Raw genomic sequence first — 20,728 nt, forward strand, 5'->3', positions numbered from 1 at the left:
GTGTTTCCAATCAAGGTCAATGTCAAGTTCAGAGTTAGTATCAACTTGAGCAATCTTAGCAGCTTGATCTGCCTTCTGATTATGTTGATGTTCCTCAGTTGCTCTGCTCTTAGGCATGTGTGCATCTACGTGCCGCACCTTCACTGGAGTTTTCTCCAGCCGTGCATCAATGTCCTGCCATAGATCAGCACACCAAATAGGCTTTCCTTTCCTCTGCCAACCATTCTTCTTCCAGTCCTTTAGCCAACCCCATAGAGCATTGGCTACCATCCACGAGTCGGTGTAGAGGTAAAGGATAGGCCAATTCTCACGTTCAGCCACATCAAGAGCAAGTTGAACAGCTTTTACCTCAGCGAACTGACTGGATTCTCCTTCTCCATCTTTCGTTTCGGTAACTCTCCTGGTTGGACTCCAAACCGCTGACTTCCATCTTCGCTTGTTCCCAACAAGACGACAGGAACCGTCTGTGAACAAAGCATAGTTCTTTTCCTGATCAGAGAGATCACCATAGGGAGGAGCTTCCTCAGCACGAGATATTTTCTCCTCTGGAGGTTTGGAACAGTCTGTGCCTTCCGGCCAGTTGGTGATCACCTCTACCAGACCAGGTCGGTCAAGATTACCCATTCGTGCTCGTTGGGTTATCAAAGCCATCCATTTAGACCAGGTTGCATCTGTGGCATGATGAGGTGATGAACCTTTGCCTTTGAACATCCAGTTAAGAACTGGCAGTCTAGGAGCTAAAAGTAATTGTGACTCAGTTCCAATCACTTCAGAAGCTGCTTTCACTCCCTCATAGGCTGCTAGAATCTCTTTCTCAGTTGCAGTGTAATTTGTCTCTGAACCTCTGTAACAACGTCCCCAGAAACCAAGAGGACGACCACGTGTCTCATTTGGAGCTCTCTGCCAAAGACTCCAAGTTGGACCATTGTCACTGGCAGCCGTGTACAGAATGTTCTTAATGTCCGGACCAGATCTCACAGGTCCTAAGCCCACTGCATGGACTACTTCTCGCTTGATCTGATCAAAGGCTGCTTGTTGTTCAGGTCCCCACTCAAAATTGTTTCTCTTACGAGTCACATCATGCAGAGGTTTGACAATCTGACTGAAACCAGGAATGTGTAGTCTCCAAAATCCCACCACACCAAGGAAAGAAAGTGTGTCCTTCTTACTGGTGGGAACTGCCATGGTAGAGACTTTGTTGATCACATCCTGAGGGATGTAACGGCGACCATCCTGCCACCGCACTCCCAGAAACTGAATTTCTCTGGCAGGTCCTTTGACCTTGTCTCTCTTAATGGCAAAACCTGCTTGCAACAGAATGTCAATGATTTTGTTACCTTTCTCGAAGACTTCCTCAGCAGTTTGGCCCCACACAATGATGTCGTCGATGTACTGGATGTGCTCTGGAGCTTTACCTTTCTCCAGTGCATTGTGGATGACTGAGTGACAGATGGTTGAGCTGTGTTTCCACCCCTGAGGCAAACGATTGAACTGGTACTGGATTCCTCTCCAGGTGAATGCAAACTGAGGCCTGCACTCCTTTGCTATGGGAATAGAGAAGAAAGCATTAGCAATGTCTATGGTTGCATACCATTTAGCCTCCTTCGATTCCAGCTCGTACTGGAGTTCCAGCATGTCCGGCACAGCTGCACTCATGGGTGGCGTCACCTCGTTGAGGGCACGAAAGTCAACTATGAGTCTCCAGTCGCCCGTAGGTTTACGCACAGGCCAGATGGGACTGTTGAAAGGTGAATGAGCTTTCTCGATGACAGCCTGATCCTCCAATTGACGAATCAGCTGATGAATGGGCAACAAAGAGTCACGGTTAGTTCTGTACTGCCTATGATGAACAGTTTGAGTTGCAATTGGCACTTCCAGGTCCTCTATGTCATGATGTCCCACAACTGCAGATTCATCTGAAAGTTCAGGTCTAACAGACAATTTCAATTTATCATCCTCAATCTCTACAGATGCTATTCCAAAAGCCCATTTATGACCCTTAGGATCTTTGAAACAACCTTGTCTCAAAAAGTCAATTCCCAAAATGCAAGGCGCATCAGGACCAGTTACAATAGTATGTGTCTTCCACTCTTTACCAGTTAAACTGATCTCAGCCTGTATCTTAGTTAACTCTTGAGATCCACCAGTGATTCCAAAAATAGAAATGGACTCTGTCCCTTTGCAATTAGATGGCAATAAAGTACACTGAGCACCTGTGTCAACTAAAGCCCTGTATTTCCGAACTCTTGAACTGCCAGGCCACCTAATGAATACATTCCAATAGATTCGGTTTTCTCCACTATCCCTTTCCTCCTCCTGGCTGGAGGCAGGGCACCCCTAATGCTGAACATGGCATGTAGGGTGTACACAGTGATTGGTGTTGTTGCGAGAGGAACTGCAACTGTTGGAACAATTGCAGTTGCTCTCGGGAGCTGAAGAAGTGACAGCTACTTTCCTGGCATTGCTGCCTCTGTTTCTGCCACTCTGCAGTTCCTTGACCCTCTTTGAAAGAGCTGAAGTAGGTTTACCATCCCATTTGTTCATGTTCTCACCGTATGTGTCACGCAGAAGTATCCACAGTGACGCACGTGATTGCTGATGTCTGGGTGGAATTTGTCTCCTCCTGGGCTGGAATTGCCTTGCAGGAGGTGGGCGTCTGTTCCTGACTGCAGAAACATGCACCCATTCAGATGATGCAGGAACGGTATCCTTTACCAGATTGGTAATGTTTTTGAGATCCTCCTTCAGTTCTTTCATGCCATTTCTAATGCCATTCTCAATGCTATCCTTCATCTCTGTAGTCATAGTCTTTATGGCACAGATTATACCAGAATGTGACAAGCTATCCTCAATCTGCCTGAGCTGGTCAGTGAATTCACCAACAGTGAAAGATCTTCCATTATCACTCCTTGATAGGAACTTACTGGCCAAGATGTTAGCATAGGATGAAGGAGCAAGCTTAATCAGCTTCTTCATGAGACCTGTTCCCAAAGGAATATCGTCAGGCTCATGAGTGCCATGATCTCCATAAAGCACTTCCTTCACAGCAAACTCCTTCAGAAGCTTAATTCCCTGCTCAATGGTGTTCCACTTCTTGGCAGCCCATGGCAAATCATCTCGGGAAGGATATCTCATAGCCACAGCCAACAGAAGGCGTGTCCACAAGCTAACCCTACCAAGAGGACTTGCTAGGTGTTTGTCCACTCCACTCTCCTTAGTGAGTGGTCCCAGCTGCTTGGCAGACTTGTCTCCTACCTGCAGAGCATTAGCACCAATGCCACGGCATCTCACTAGCCAGCTTAGGATTGGCTCACCTGATTCCCTTGTGTATTCCTTCCTAACTTCCCTGACCTCTCTGAGTGGATCCTTGGAGCCTTGGATGTCATCTTCCTCCTCCTCTTCCTGTTGATCTGGTGGTGCCTGGCCTAACACAATCTTCCTCATAGCATTCCTAAACTCATTGGAACCATCCTCTCTCCTGGCAGCTAACCTCACAGCACTCCTCTCACTTGAGTATTGTTGTCTCAGCACATCTACAAGGTCTCGCAGACTAACTGCCTCCTCCTCCTCTCCTTGCTGCTGATCACCAGAGGTCCCATCTCTTACATCCTCCTGCGAACCACTCTTCATCTTAGCTTTTGCCTTAGCAGGTGCCAGAAGGGCCTGAGCAGCAACAGACTTGGATGTGTCTGCTGGAGGATTTGAATCTTTAGGAGTCTGACTTGGAGGGTTTGAATCCTTAGGGGTCTGACCTGGAGCTTGTGAGTTCAAATCTGCCTTGCTTTTAACAGGAGGATTTTGGTTCTGGTCTGCTGGCTGGGGGTTCGAATTGGCTGAGCTGGTGTCATTAGGATTTGGACTGACTGGGCTAGCGTTACTAGCATTAGTAGTATTATTAACATTAGTGGGATTATTTGCCTGTCCTCCTGGGATGCCTGCCAACCCTGACTTGTTTTCATTTTTGCTAGGAACATTCTGATTTTGGGTATTTGCCTGTGCTCCTGAGGCTCCTGCTGAACTCTGTGGCTTGTTTTGGTTATCCTTATCATTGTTTACGTTAGTGGTGGGAACGCTGGCTGTGTTCCCAGAACCTACAGAGGAGGGTGGAGAGGCTGGCAAGGGGGAAGCCAATAACTGTGTTCCCTTGTTTTGCTGTGAAAGAGACTGCTTCTGAGACACAGAATTTTTCCTAGCTTTTACAGAAGCTGGTTTTGAATTTTTCACACATAATGCCAAAATTAATATGAAATTTAAAACTACAAGAGCCAGTATAATGCCCAGCATCCCTGCCATGCTCTGTTTCGAGTAGAAATCCTTGCATGGATTTGGCATTTCAGTTTGGGGCTGGATGACCCTCATGAGAGCAGTAGATAAAGCAGACTCTCGATTGATTGTAACATTATTGACAAAAACTCTTGTAATATCACTAGTAATATTCTCAGTGACACTAAAACCAGCATAACCAAGAATAAAATCACCCCAGCTCCAGAACATGTTTGAAAGCTTAACTTTAGCCTTCTTAAAAACTACATGAAGCAAGAAATAACCAATTTGATCTTTGATCCAGTTGTACACAAAAAACCAGAAAACAGGCCACACAGCAATCCCCACCAAGTACAATAGCTGCTTGATTAGCTTCATCTTAATTCCCAGAGCTAATTTCCACTCACTGAAATATCTAGCCCCACGTTGGGCGCCAATTAAAAATGTGATGGTTTGGGGGTTACCCCGCCCCCCCACAGTTTTTTAATTTGCCCCGGCTAACTCAGACGGACCCTGGGAATATAGATGAAGCAATTTATTTACAGCTAGCAGAATTTACAAGCAGCTATTTACAATATATACAGTTATATACAATTATATACAGAAATATACAAAGGATAAACAATATAAAAGCACAACTCCCCTCCCAGAAACCTGAGTCCCCAGGAGGGGCTCTCAAACCACCCCAACACCTCCCCCGGCCCCTCTCAACCTTACCCCAGTTCTCAGGAAGAATAGAGGTGCAGCCAAGAGGTTAAGGAGCAGGGTTAGTAGGAGCAGGGTTAATGAGATGTGACCAGGTCTAAGGCAAAAGCAAGAGTGAGAGACAAAATGGAGAATAAGACTTTCTTCTTCCCAGAGTTCTCAGCGAGACTGTGAGAGAAGTTGACATCAATTGTTTTTCATTTCACTGCCTGTTATCTAGTTCTGTTACCAAAACACTCCAGCTTGCTTCAAACTAGCACAGTTTGTATACATAAAACAAGCTTAGATGAAACTAGATCTCATTATCCTCATGGTTGGCCTCTTAGCTCGAAAGGTGTGTTAATTCACTGTCATGCTGAGCAGCAATCCACACACTGTGTTACTGCTCCCCTTTCTGGCTTGTGGGTTTCAAAAGCCTTCACATTTCTTTTGTCCTTCAGTAATTTGGTGCTGCTTTATTTTTGTTCTGGTGAACAAGATCCATGTATTTCCAAGAAAACAGCTTGTGCCACTTTATACCTTGTCTCCCTGTACTCGCTGATCCTTTGCTAAGGGGAGCACTTCAACATCAAAGCAGAAAGTTTATCAGGAGAAATTCTGCCTTAGGAGAGTAGTGACAGCAGAAAGATGATTCCTAATGATGAGATGTTGGCTGTGTCCAAGCCAGTGTACTCTCCTTTATCAGGGAAAAAAAAGGTTTTATAGGGGATTAAAAGAAAATACAAGAAACTTGCAATGCCTTATGGGCATGATTCCCCTCATATTGAATTAATAAATGAGGTATTACTGTACTGAACTTGAGAGAAATGCTTTGCTTGTAGAGGTGAGTGGAGAATTAGGTGCATTTGCTTGATGCGGAACAGATCCTCCCATTACAGCAACCTGGCAATTCTAGGTTTGCTTTTCACATAGGCTTTGTCAGTCAGCCTTTTTCTGGGCAGAGGCACTGTCTCTTAAAATGAGTGTTTGAATTCCTATCCACCATCAATACCTTTTAGCATTAGTAATGTGTGTATCATTTTGTTTAGTGAAGACTATTACCAGTTACTGTATCCATCTCTCTACTTCTGCTTCCTTTTTTTACTTCTAACTTCAGATTTCTCTTCCAAAGTACTTTTCCTGAAATTGAGACAGAGATGTCTTCATATAGTTAAACACGAAAACTGTGCAAACAGAGCATTTAACTGTGTCAGGTGTTGGGCACTAAAGTTGCCATAGTTTATTTGAGGAGCAATTTCCAAGGGTGGCTGATGTGCAGCCCTTCACCTTGTCTCCAGCTAAGGGGGATCTTTAAGGCACATGCTGAAGTCATGCCCATCTCATTAGTTATAAGCACTAACCGTACATCAATGCCTTTCTCAGCAGGGCCCTAGGCTCCCAGCTTAAGGCAGGCCTTCATACTGGATGAATATTTGCTCAAATGTGGAGACCACAGAGTTAACCACTGCTAAATTCAGGTGCAGAGTCCACTGCATTCCAGCCTAGTTCACTTGGCTGTGAGCTTTATGCTGCCTTTCATAAATCAACACTGATGATTTTCAGCTAGCATTTATACAGTACTGTATAATTCAACAACCTCCTCCAGTATAAAGCTGTTATAACACTTCATCTGACTGCTGAACACAGGCCCTTTAATTGAGTGTGAAGTCTCCCTGGCTCCAGCTGAAATGACCCTTCTGAATGCTGATCTGCACAGTATTAAGAAGCAGGCTGTTTATATCTAGATTTACTTCAGAGTTAGACTGACAGAGGAGCCATGTTTTCAGCAGAAGCTAACACTTAGATCCTTATCGCAGGTTTTCATTTGGAAGAAGCATTCTCAAGACATGCACAGATGTTGAGGGTGATGTTTCTTATCCCAGAGTTTGTCAATTATTGCCATTTCATAAAATAATGACTTGTGATTCACTAAACTGTTTGGTATTCTTGAAGCCACGAGACATTCTTAGGAACACAAGCTGGCAAACAACTGAGTAGGAGAAAATAAAACCAGGAAGAGAACATTGCAAGTCCTGCCCCATTTTAGTTAACTGCAAATTAACAGCTTCATGGTGACATTATCCACATCTCTTTCAAAAGCTGCATGAAGTCTTCCAGTTGAAAAGCTTCAGAGTCGTTGCTGTCAGGCATCATAAAGATTCGTGCATGCTTCCTGACACAGCTCTTGGTTTCAGCAAAGTAAGACATGAGACAACTGATGCAAGGATTTTAGCTGCTTTGTATTTGCAGCTAGGGCTGAATCAAATTTGAAGTGCACAACCTGAAAAGGATAAGGCCTGCAGGCTATACTCAGCCATCAATCCCATTTCAGTGATGCAGTCTGTCCCCTACTCTTTGCACAAATGTAATTTTGCCACTCTTATGCAGGTTGCCAATTGAGCTAGATCCATTGTGTGGTACTGAGGTGGGGTAATGAGAGTCCTGACAAGAGCTGATGCTGTCACTTGAAGAGGTTGCTGCAAATTAAAGCAAGTAGCTTTGAGGCTTAGACACCTGCAGAGAGGACAACAAAATTGTTTTAGAAACTGAGTTATACTTTGTAGAATCAGCCATTATCTAAACAACTAAGCATGTGTTTAAATTCACACAGTCTCTCAGTGAAGCAACATACTCTTAATCCTAATTAGAAATAGAACAGTGAAATGCAGTGTAACACTAAAATAATGTGTACCTTTCTGGTGTAAAATCATCAGTCTTTGACTTGCTGGACTGGCCATCTCTAGTCTTGTCAGAAAATCCACACTATCTTACATGGAATCATAGAATCAACCAGGTTGGAAGAGACCTCCAAGCTCATCCAGCCCGACCTATCTCCCAGCCCTATCCAGTCAACCAGACCATGGCACTAAGTGCCCCAGCCAGGCTTTGCTTCAACATCTCCAGGGACGGCGACTTCACCTCCCTGGGCAGCCCATTCCAATGCCAGTCACTCTCTCTCCTAACATCCAGCCTAGACCTCCCCTGGCACAACTTGAGACTGTGTCCCCTCGTTCTGTTGCTGGTTGCCTGGCAGAAGAGAATGTGTAAAAAGCAGTGTAAATGTCTGCAGTGAACTCTTTAATTGGGTATTCTTCCAGTCTATGGGGTTAACTCCTACTCTTTATGTATAAAGATTGGCATTTCTCAGCATAGTATTCTCCTCTTGTCACCTGTTTTGCAGACCTGTAGTGCAAGGAAGATGAAACGCAAGTTTGTCCTGAGTGTAGGAACGTCTTAGGTAGATAGCAACACAAGAAACAAATTTTCACTCCATCCCTCTTATCTAAAAAAGGGATAAAGCATATTCCTAAAAAACCCCCAAACCCCCCAAAACCTGCAGCTTTTTAAAAGCAGCCTCCCTCAAAGGATGGTTAAGCTCCAGGCACTGTAATTCTCTTTCTCCTGTGACTCAGGAATATGGGAAAGCCTAGTATAGATAAAGGTTGCAGGTGTTTTGAGGGAAAAATGTATTAGCAGAAGAACTTCATTAACTATGTAATCTACCTATTTTTACTAACTCTATAAACTATGTATTGAGTATATATTCAAGGTGTTTCTCATTTTCAGAACCACATTGGTTTCAAGCTCAGATTCTTAGTAGCTTGATAGATAAAAATTACTGAATTCTGTTTTTAATAACAACCTTTCCTGTAGCATTTTTTTTTAATTATTGGTGCAATGAAATTCTTAATTATAGTTATTAACTTTGCTGCAATTATAAAGTTGAGGGAACATGTGCACTGTGAGGGATAAAATGTTTTCAGGGGTTTGTATGACTATGTTTCATCAGGTGTGGTCTACACGAAGGCAGGATATGACTTCCTCCAAAAGTGTAAACAAATGTAGATAAATTGAGTCTGTGAATCTTCATCAGTGACACTGATGAGGGGACAGAGTCTGCTCAGCAAGAGTGAGCCTAGGACAGACTGAGAGCTGGGCACAGAGGAACCAAATGAGGTTCAACAAGGACAAGTGCAGAGTCCTGCACCTGGGGAGGAATAACAAACTGCACCAGAACAGGCTGGGAGGTGACTGCTAGAGAGCAGCCCTGGGGAGAGGGACCTGGGAGCACTGGTGGAGAACATCCATGGCACAGCAATGTGCTTTGCTGGCCAAGAGGGCCAATGGGATTCTGGAGAGCATTAAGCAGAGTATGTCCAGGAGATAGAGAGAGGTTCTCCTTCCCCTCTACTCTGCCTGGTGAGACCTCATCTTGAGCACTGCCTTCAATTTGGGTTCCCCAGTTGAAGAGAGACAGGATCTGCTGGAGAGGGTCCAGTGGAGGGCTAGGAGGATGATGACTCTCTCAAGCAGCTCTCTATGTCCAGAACTGGACACAGTACTCCAGATGTAGCCTCACTGGGCATAGTAGAGGGGAAGGAGAACCTCCCTCAACCTTCTAACCACAGCCACCATGCTGACTGCTCCAAATGACCTTCTTGTCCTTGATATGTTGAAGCGCAGAGCTGAGGATAAGCTGCTCCATTATCTTTCTGGGGATGGAGGTGAGGCTAACCAGTCTAGAGTTTACCTGGGTCCTCCTTATTACCCTTTTTTAAGACTGGAGTCGTGTTTGCCCTCCTCCAACCCCCAGGCACCTCTCCTGTCAACCCTGACTTACCAAAGATGATGGAGAGTGGTCTGGCATTCTTCCCTGAAGTAAGAATGGTTCTAGTATTTTAGGGTGAATTTGGGATAAAAAAGGTTCGCCTAGGGAAAAAACCTTGCAAACCTAACAGTGAACACATGCTACTAGTGAACAGGTCCCAGGCTGCAGATGCACTGAGCACATATCAACCTCTTGTTACAGACCTGTGGCTCTTCAGACATTTTATGATCCATTCTGTTAACAGGATTCCAGCACCTTGCTCAAATCCAGAGCTCTGTTCTCCAAACTTCTACTGAAGAATAAGTATTAGCTAAAATAATTTTTTTTGCTGTATATTGTCTTTGTTGTAACACTTAATTTGGTGGGTTTGTTTTTGTTTGTTTTGGCTCTGCAGTTTTGTGCAACACTTGGAACCACAACTTGCTGCTCCTTTGACAGACTGTTGGAAGTTGGCCCTATTTGTAAGTCTTTGCTATCATTTTCACAAGCTGCAGATGCAAGTTTAAGCCCTGCTGAGTCATTTCCAGGCCACTGCCTGGCATTAGTGTGCAAACTCAGCAAGGCTACTTATAAATGAGACCTCTGGTTACAATTTCCTTTCTAGTACCAGCTCAAGCAGCATGCTTGCATTCTCAAACCTTTGGGAAGTACAGAGAACATTGCTTGTACTGGTTTGAAGCTAATGGGAATATTTTAATGAGAGCAATCAGATTTCTGGCTGTGGAAAGAAAACTACATGATGTCTGTTTCACTCAAAGGTTTGCTCAGAGAGACAAAAAACAGAACACAAACATAGATAAGGCAGTGTCTCTCCCTGGCTTCTGCCGAGTTAACTGCTTCTGCCTGACCCTGCACATAACTCAATCAATCATTTCCTTCTAACCCCCCCTTGCCGATTCTTCCAACTCCCCTTGCATGTAAGGCAGATTCTGGGATAAGGAGGGGGGTGGAAAGAAGGTGGAAAGGTGGTTGGGAGCCCCTCCTGGGCACTCTGAGTGCTGATAGGGGTATTGTGTTTCTGTGTTACTTTTAACATGTTTATAACTGTATACAGCTGTAAATACCTGATGTATTGTAAATATCTGCTTGTATCTTGTGCTCAGCTGTGAATATGAAGCTTCATTCCTTAACTTCCATCTGGCTGAGTCTAGTCTGAGTGAATTCATTGTGTGTGGGGGGCAGGTAACTTCCAGCACCACTACACTGCTTCAGAGGATTTGTGGAGAGGATGTCTTTTGGAACAGTCAGGTAAAAATTACTGTAAGTGCTTCAGTTTGTAACATCTTTCTTCAAGCCCTTTACTTGCAAGCACCGCTAGAGCAATGGTGAAGAACAGAAAAAAAGCTGAACTCTGATTCTCCTGTGCACTGAGTGTTCTGTTCCTGTTTGGTTCTAACAAGTATGAAAAGCATGTAAATATGCACCAAAAGTCCACATGTATTCTCCTTAGTCCTTCCTCTTCCTTCCCCTGGCAAGAAAACAGAACAAATGCCAGGCTGTTTAATACAGCTGTGCTGCTTGGAAAAGGGGAGACTAAGAGGCAATGGGTGAAAGCTGAGGCATAGGAGCTTCTATGTGAACCTGAGGAAGAATTTGTTTCAGTGTGAGGGTGACAGGACCCTGGCACAGGCTGCCCAGGGCGGTTGTGCAGTCTCCCTCTCTGGAGATATTCAGGAACCGTTTGGATGTGTTCCTGTGTGATCTGCTCTGGGTGATCCTCCTCTGGCAGGGGGGCTGGGCCAGATGATCTTTCAAGGTCCCTTCCAGCCTCTGACATTCTAAGCTGCAGAACAGGAGGTTCCAGCTCAACACAAGGGGAAATGTGATGGTTTGGGTGTTCCCCACACCCCCACACTTTAGAAATCACCCAGACTAGACTCAGCTGGCTCTGGAAATATGAATGAAGCTATTTATTTACAGCTGGCACAATATACAAGCAGATATTTACAGTCTATACAGTTATAGACAGAAATAGACAAGGTAAAAGGTAATACAGAAACACAACTCCCCTCCCAGAAACCTGAGTCCCCAGGAGGGGCTCTCAACCACCCCTGCACCTTCCCCCTGCCCCTCTCAACCTTACCCCAGTCCCAAGGAAGATTGGAGGTTCGGCCAGGGGGTTAGGAAGCAAAGTGGGTTAGCCCAAAATGGAAGGGTGTGTTAGAGAGATGCAGCTCAGCCAGCAGCCCCAGCGAGAGTGATGCTGAGTGTGTGTTATCTAATGTTGTTATTTCTTGTTCCTATACTTCTCAGCAAGCCTGTGAGTGAAGTAGACATCACCTCTGTTTTCTTTCCACAGCCTGTAATCTCGTTCTTCTCACCAAAACATTCTAGCCTGCTTCCAACTAGCACAGTGCCAGAGCCCTGGCACAGGCTCCCCAGGGAGGTTGTGGAGTCTCCTTCTCTGGACACTTTCAAGGCCTGCCTGGATGTGTTCCTGTGTGACCTGAGCTAGATCCTGCTGTGGCAGGGGGGTTGAACATGATCTCTTTGGATCCCTTCCAACTCCTGACATCCTGTAATCTATTGTAGAGTATGGACACTGGATTACAGAGAAAATGATATTCATATGCTAAAATATTTCTGCAGAGAGCATTCAGTGACTAATCAAATCTAGCACTTTCTTAACCTTTCAGTGCTTCATTTTGCACAATCATCTCAGTCCCTGAAGCCAGCAGTTTGCTGTGCACAATTCAAAAGCATGCAGGTGCATATATACCAAGACGTAGAGAATAATGTCTGGAGATGTGTTTGTGATTCATGAGTTAGAAGTGAGGAGCACAGCTAAAACTTCAGCTCCTTTTACTGAAGTAGATAGTTTTATTACCATAGAAATGATAGCTGCATATTTAGATAAATTTCAAAGGTGTATTTTAGATGTTTTTATTAGAATAATCTAATATTTTATATTGCTTAATATTGCTAAGATAATCCTCTGCTTTGTTCCAGTAGAAGTGGGGGGGATACATCTTTATGCATTGATGGAAACACAGATGGCAGAAACATTTAATCTCTTAATTTAACTCTAAATTGGAAAAATAATAACATCAAAGAAAAGTCTCTCAGGCACTTGGTAGCATGTAAATGGATAGAGCTTTTTGATCTGCTCTTTAATTTATTTCCCCTTCAATTAATTTTTTTTTTTAGGTAATAAGGAACATATCTGGATGCATATTGATGCAGCCTATGCTGGAAGTGCATTCATCTGCCCTGAATTCAGACACTTTTTAAATGGAGTGGAGGTGAGTGAAGTGTTTCTTCTCTAGCAGCCTGCTAAAACCTTTCTCTCCCACCGATTTTGTTTGTTTGTTTGTTATGCATCCAGCATTAATGGCACTTCAGTCTGCACTACCAATCCCTGTATATTCTATTACATTACAAGTACACACAATTTTTTGCTGGTTTACTCTGGGAGCATGCAAGTTACTATAATATGTAAGTCTGGCACTTAGAATAGTAAATAGTAGTGAATCAACAAAGTGTCTTACAAAACAGAAAGGAGTAATATCCCCAAAGACATGCTTTTGGCACCCTAATTCTGCACTGCACACGCAGGAAAAAGGCAACCAAATGAATGAGCTCATTACGTCTGATTTTTTGCTTACATCCTGAAAGTCATCCAGGATGCAGCCAGTAGCTGTATCTCAAACAGACAGAGGTTAATAAAGCCGGAGAACTAAATTAAATATTACACCAACAGCACTCCTCTTCCTTTCCTCCATCCCCATGCTGAGCTACTTGGCATTCCAGTTGCTCAGATAAGAATACTTCAATTTCCTGCTGCTCCCTTCAGACAGTCAGATAAGTCCTTGCCTTTCACTTCAGTGGAGAAAATATTACTGTTTGGGAAAGCCAGAACTTTAAACACAGCACTGATAGGTAGCGACTAATGAAGTAGAGGAGGGACAGCCCCTTCATAAATAAAGCATTTTTTTCTGTCTCTTTTTTTCATCAGCTTGCTGTAATTTCCTGTGGGGCACATGTTTTTAAAATGGTTGTTATTGGTTCCTGAAGGAAATGAAACAGCATCCTTTGTCTGGGCCAGCATTTGTCATCAGAGTAAACACATCACAGCTATGAACAGGCTCTCCCACCTTACACAGTCCAAGGAGACAGCTAGACAGATGGAGAGCTAGATAGAAAGAAAGACAGATAGTTTTCTCTTATGAGAGCAATCATTAGTTGTTTACACATGACAGGGAAGGTTATGAGAAATAAATGAGAACAGCAAAGTGATGAAGGAGTCAGACCCTGGTGCCGTTAGGCCCTCGTCTCTTTCTTCAGGCTGATGGCTTCTGCTTCTTTTTAAAAGGATGAAGCTTTTCTCACACAATGTCTGCCTCTCCTACCTGGGTTTCTGCTGGTGTTCTGCCTAAATACACATGAAGCAAAGCAGTCTTGTTATATGATTTATATAAAGATGCATTGTGAATGCTTATTTTGTGATGGTTTTTTCTTTTAACTTGGAGAAAAAAATATTCAGCTGAAAGAAACCACCCTGACAGTTAAAATAAAACAAGGTCATTTCCTGGTCATTTGTAGTTTTGTGAATGAATGTGGCAGAGTCTGAACTAAATACATCCCTTGTCTCTATGTATGAATTTTATGTGTATATGCTTAAGACTCTTGGAAACAGAAAGCTTAGTGAATCGTTATTGGAAACTGGAATAGGAACCACAGTAGATGCTCTTGAGTAGGTAGAATCGTTTTTTACTAGTTTACTAGTTTACTCTGAGATACATTCTTTTCAGTAGTGTATGTTACTAAGAAATAACACTGCTAGCAAATGCTCAAAATGGTGATAACACCAATAGCTTATCTGCTCACCTGACCTGAATTTCATCCCCCAGATGAATGAAGATTTAATAGCTACTACAACGGTTACTATGTGAGTGGCATCAACATGAACATTACCTATAAAGACCCAGTTCTGGAATTCTTTGGTAATTAAGTTCGTAGAATCATAGAATCAACCAGGTTGGAAGAGACCTCCAAGATCATCCAGTCCAACCTAGCACCCAGCCCTATCCAATCAACTAGACCATGGCACTAAGTGCCTCATCCAGGCTTTTTCTGAACACCTAAAAAGTGTTTTGATTATAGAGTGTTTTGATTCCTAAGCAGTAGGTCATCCCTTATGTGTTTTAAACAACTGAATTATAACCATACTTGCCTCTCCCCTCCCCAAAATGTATTCTGGCACAGTGACTCCCACTGTTCAGCTGCATGGGGTCAAGAGGTACAGCATAGAGGTGTTCCTGAAATCTCAAACTCATTTGCCTGGGTCAATGCAAAGTCAATCATTTTCAGATAGAGATTAAGCTGAAGAAAAACTACAGGTAGTACTGAAAACCCTTGTAGTGTCTGTTCTTATTTGATTGCTAGATAGGAAACTGTTATTTAAGAAACAAGGTAGACAAAAAGCCATGATGCTGAACAGAAAATCCACACCACCTAGTCAGATAGCAAGTTGTACTCAAACAACCTGACAAAGTTGCATTGTCAGTACATGGATCCTTTTTCTGATTTATTTATTTACTCTCAGTTTGCAGATTCATTTAACTTTAATCCACACAAATGGCTCCTAGTGAACTTTGACTGCTCTGCTATGTGGTAAGTATTACAGAAAAAGGAAACATTACAAGAAACAAAAATCAGATGCTAAAGTGAGCCTGCATTTCTAGCAGCCAAGGCTTATTTTACATCTGTGTACTGAAATGAGGAGTTCTGGGTAGCCTTAACTCTTGTGAAGTATTTACAAAATTCACTCCTTCATTTCATAGGAGTTCCAAAACAGTGAAATCTAGAAATAGACTTGAGTCGACATGATGTTCTAGAGAGACAGAGATTCTGAGAAGTCTGCACACTCATACTTGCTGCATTTCTGCACTGTTTAGAACATAAATGAAAAAAGATCATGTAAGGATGTTAATAAAACAGCCTGCTAAGCACAGTGTTTTGTTCCTTTCCATAAAACTGCTTTCCATTCGAGCCTCAATTCTTTCAGAGGCCTCTCCAAAGAGGATGGAAAGCAGCTGACTTTAAAAAAGACAATGCAGTTTTGTACTGATTATCAGTTTCCTCAGATGGCAGCAGAGACAACATTTTGAGGCCAAAATAGAAACCCACAAACATATTTTGAAGTTATGCAATGATAATAGTAGTAATAGAATAGCAGCAATGAAGATATCCCATAATACACGATCCTATTGTGTCCCAGACTGGAATCTCCAGAGCTCTGTGTCTACCAGCGCTGTGGCTGATGGCTTTTTAGTCTGGAGAAAAGAAGACTTAGAGGAGATTCAATAAGTGTTTATAAGTATCTGAAGGCTGCCAGGAGGGGGGGACAGGCTCTGCTCACTGCTCCCTGAGATAGGACAAGGAGCAATGGGTGTAAGTTGCAGCAAAAGAGGTTCTGCTTCAACATAAGGGGAAACTTCTTTACTGTAAGGGTCCCAGAGCACTGGCACAGGCTGCCCAGAGAGGTTGTGGAATCTCCTTCTGTGGAGCCTTTCAAGGCCTGTCTGGATGTGTTCCTGTGTGCTCTGTGTTAGACAGCATTGTCCTGCTCTGGCAGGGGGGTTGGACTGGATGATCTCTTTGGGTCCCTTCTAACCTCTAATACCCTGTGATCCTATTTGCTAAGTGCAGACTATGCAGCAAAAGAAATTAATTTCATTTCAGTTGCAGTAGAACTACATTTCCAGAAGGAAATGTTAAAAAGACAAGGAAAAGGGAATGTTAAAAAGGAGTCTCTAAAACATCACCCAGAAAAAGGTCACCATATTTAAATGAAGAACACATGCAAGACAGTGATGGCTCAGCTGCCTCTGGCTGACCTCCAGCTCTTTCAATCATCAGCAAAGCTGACTTCTCCACACGTACACAGACTGGGTAAACAATCCATTCCATGCTTTACTTCAGTAGTGTTTCTGCTGTAGGCACTTCAGATATTCCAAGCCATTATAGTTGTTTTCATTTTTCCTTAGAGTAAATGGGTTAAATGTTGATCTTGATTCATCAAGACTCCAGTTTATATGTACCTCCTAACCACATTGATTGGCCAGGGCTGGGTGCTAGGTTGGACTGGATGATCTTGGAGGTCCCTTCCGACCTGATTGATTCTATGATTCTACGAACATGTATTTCTCTGTATGTAGAAATAGGAAGATGATAAACTCCTCTCCTTTGGTAGTTTCTCCCATCTTTTAGTTATCACTCAAGACGTTGTTAGGGAAGTAGCTGCCTGGGAATGAATCATAGAATGGTTTAGGTTGGAAGGGACCTGGAAGATCATCCAGTTTCAATGCAGCGACACCTCCCACTAGAATGAGACAATACACAATCATTCTCTTGAATGTCTGTAGGACAATTAGAGGTCAGAGTCTATTCCAGCTTAATTTGTCATTAATTCTGCCTTCCCCAAAACCCCTGTGGAATTTTGCTAGAAGTATCTTACCAGGCTTTCCAGAGAAACAAGGTATATACAATCATGCTGTCGGTTTATGTGCTTATCTCAGATGATTCTAGCAAAACTTAGACTTTGTACTTAGAAATGTATTTTCCTCCATTTTGTTTCTTCTGTTTTTGTAGCCATAGGATAAACCCCTTGTAGCAAGATTCCATTGCAAGAAATCTCAAGAGACCTCGCAACATGCCTCCTTACTCAAAAACAAAAGCTTCACCACTGTAGCCTTTCAAGCTTCATTTCAGCAAGGCATTTATGTGTAGAGGTTTAACATTTTATGAAGAATAAAGTATACATTTATAGTTTGAACTCTTTGACTTGAAGCTGAACCTGTCCCCTCACTACTCCTAAGGCCCATATCCAAAATTGACCTCTCTTATCAGCTGTAATATTGCCCAAAAAGATGAAATGTAATACTGAATGCTGAAGGAACATGGTGAGAAAAAGTAACTGTGAAGGATACATGGAAAGGATCCATAGGATTGTAATAATATGGAAAGCACTCAATAAACAGTGAACAGCCTTTCAAAATCAAATTAAGCTGAGCTCCATTGATAGACAGGATTCTAAGTCATCCCTGCTCCTCAGTACTTTCCCCAGTAAACACTTCCATTTCTTTTCTCTGCAAATTAAGATAACCTAGTAATGGGAGCTGTAATGTAACTGTTTAACTACTCAGAGCAATATCTAGCACCAATGCCATTTGGGAGTTAGAGGCAATTTAATGATAAACCTTCTGCAAAATATTGTCAGATGTCTTGGTCAATTTCCTACAAAGAGGAGTTTAATATAGCCACTCTGATAGGAATACATTTTCCATATTCACAGAATTGCACACAAACATGCAGGTAGGCAAAGCCCTTCAGGAGCACCAAGTCCAACCTATAAACCTACTCTACAGGATTCACCCTAAACCATAGCCCCAAGCACCGCATCCAAATGACCCTTAAACACATCCAGGGTGGGCGACTGCACCACCTCCCTGGGCAGCTCATTCCAGTCCCTGACCACTCTCTCCGTGAAAAACTTTTTCCTAATGTGCAATCTAACCCTCCCCAGCCTCAGCTTGAGGCCATAAATTCAAATATTAGAATTCTTTAGAGGCTGTGCCCTGAAACTACCACTCAGTTTTACCTGGCTTGTTTAACTGGCACTCTACAATATTATGCCATAGGAAGAAGTGTTGTCTTTTGGAGGAAATGAAAACGATGTTCTTACAAAGCCTTGGTATGTTTGGGTTTCTATTACTTTTTACAGGGTTTAAGTCTTTGGAAAGAAGGTACATACAGGGAATGCTTACCTGCAGGCAGAAGTGACATTTTCCTGTCAGTTTATAATACAAAGCCACCTTTTAGGTTATCGTGTCTATCATTTAAAATGGACAGAATGGAGTGAGGCTGTTAAAAGCCACAGATGTGCAATCTAAGGAAGTCACTTTTCACAGATTTTCACCACTTTACTTACTAGGACTTCTGTTGTGTGTTTTAGAATCATAGAATCAGTCAGGGTTGGAAGGGACCACAAGGAGCAGCCAGTTCCAACGCCCTGCCATGCCCAGGGACACCCTACCCTAGAGCAGGCTGCACACAGCCTCAGCCAGCCTGGCCTCAAACACCTCCAGCCATGGGGCCTCAACCACCTCCCTGGGCAACCCATTCCAGCCTCTCACCACTCTCCTGCTCAACAACTTCCTCCTCACCTCCAGCCTGACTCTCCCCACCTCCAGCCTGACTCTCCCCACCTCCAGCTTTGCTCCATTCCCTCTAGTTCTGTCACTCCCTGAGAGTCTAAAAAGTCCCTCCCCAGCTTTTTTTGTAGGCCCCCTTTAGATACTGGAATTTTGTGTTATGAACACTTAATATGTGAATCTCTGCTACTCGACCTAGATCTTAGTAGGTCTATTAGCATAACATCAAGCCTTAAGACACAGCTCGTTTATTGGTGATGTCCTTCAGTCAACCAGGGCTATTTGCAAAGGAACTTCTGTCCAGTAGCAGACCACACAAGCACTTACTGCAAAGACATTTAAATATGTAGGGTGAGATGCAGACACAGTGTACAAGGGTGCAACTTCTCTGGTTCATATTTGTTGATGTCCAGGCTTTGGATTTATTTTAGCAATCCTTTTAGCCTGCTTTTCATGGCTGCCAGATTAAGACAGGTGAAGTGCCCAGACACCATCTTTTACAAAGCAGTAACATCTCCAAGGAAGTACAAGATGCCAGCATTTTTCTGTCTTCCAAGGCAGATGTTCCATCAGAATAGTTACCTGTTCCATTGTTCAGCACAGCACATTACTACAGAGCTCACAATGAAGCTCTCACAAGAGAACCAGTGATACTGCTTCTAACTTAGCTTAGTTGCATACAGAGTGAGCTGCTGAAACGTGATGTAGCAAAGTAATCAAACATCTCAATGAACTAGAGTGGAACAACTTTTACACTTGGTTAAAAAGAGTGCATATTTTCAGCTAAACCTGCTGTCAGTAAATTGTTTCTTCTGTCCAGAGGACGTTTCCAGTGCACAAATAGGTTATTAATTGTTTTTATTGAGAGCATTCTGAATATCTTTTACTGCTTTTCATGTACATAAGCTTACTTATGTTCAGCCATGCACTTTCTATACCTGAGGACAAATACATAGCTGCACATCTTTGTACTTTCCAGACTGCTAGGAAGACTTTTTCTTTGTTTGAATAAATGTTATACAGAATCACAGAATCAGTCAGGGTTGGAAGGGACCACAAGGATCATCTAGTTCCAATCCCTCTGCCGTGGGCAGGGACACCCTACCCTAGATCAGGCTGCACACAACCTCATCCAGTCTGGCCTTAGACACCTCCAGGAATGGGGCCTCAGCCACCTCCCTGGGCAATCATAGAATGGTTTAAGTTGGAAGTGACCTCAAAACTCAGCCAGTTCCAACCCCCTGCCATAGGCAGGGACACCTCCCACTAGAACAGGTTGCTCAAGGCCTCATCCAACCTGGCCTTGAACACCTCCAGGGAAGGAGCAGCCACAACCTCCCTGGGCAGCCTGTGCCAGTGTCTCACCACCCTCACTGTAAAGAACTTCTTCCTAACATCCAGTTTAAATCTCCCCTCTGCCAATTTAAACCCATAACTCCTTGTCCTGTCATTACAGGAGCTTGTAAATCGTCCCTCCAAAGTGCAACTTGGATGTGGATGGGAGTGTGTGCATGTACTGGCCTGTGCATTCATCCACATCCATGAAAACAGCAGAAATTAGATTTTTCACTTAGAAATCCACACTTTTGAAAGATTAAAAACCCCCTAGGAAATCATAAAAGGTTCAGACTGTGGTAATCTACAGTGTCCCCATGTTGACACGATTCTTGCCTAGTTTGTAATTCATAGGCCTAACATAATGATGCAGCAGTTCTTCCCCTTTTTGATTTCTGCTGTCTTCTCAGTAAAGGTCAGCATTTGTGGACGTGAGTCAGTCTCACACACAGAGAGAAGCATAAAACAGGAAAAGCCACAGGTAAAACATAGCTTAGTCTAAACTGGTGATGCTGGGTTTTGAACCTTGGTCCGGTCACATCTCACAGCAGCTGGCGATGCTGAGACTCGCTGCACAGTTCCACGTTGTGCTCTGGTCTGTCAGCAGCTGTATACTGAATCCTGCTACAGGCAACAAGGGATGGCAGGGAACCTGAGTCTGGACCTTGTCTCTACTAGTGAC

At 43.3% G+C, this 20,728-nt stretch overlaps 1 protein-coding gene across 4 annotated transcripts in view; it reads left to right on the forward strand.

The window, feature by feature from the left end:
- Nucleotides 1-20,728, forward strand: part of DDC (dopa decarboxylase) — an 81,659-nt gene that overhangs the window by 39,109 nt on the left and 21,822 nt on the right. For 2 of the 4 annotated variants that reach the window (XM_064160742.1, XM_064160743.1), the window contains 3 exons: nucleotides 9,951-10,017; nucleotides 12,704-12,798; nucleotides 15,102-15,169. In XM_064160742.1, the coding sequence (XP_064016812.1) occupies nucleotides 9,951-10,017; nucleotides 12,704-12,798; nucleotides 15,102-15,169 (230 nt within the window). Of the gene's footprint in view, nucleotides 1-9,950; nucleotides 10,018-12,703; nucleotides 12,799-15,101; nucleotides 15,170-15,339; nucleotides 15,505-17,149; nucleotides 17,222-20,728 lie in introns of those variants that run through there. The other 2 variants (XM_064160746.1, XM_064160744.1) reach the window with 2 other exon arrangements.

Source organism: Pogoniulus pusillus, chromosome 21, assembly GCF_015220805.1.
Source record: "Pogoniulus pusillus isolate bPogPus1 chromosome 21, bPogPus1.pri, whole genome shotgun sequence".
NCBI lineage: Eukaryota > Metazoa > Chordata > Aves > Piciformes > Lybiidae > Pogoniulus > Pogoniulus pusillus.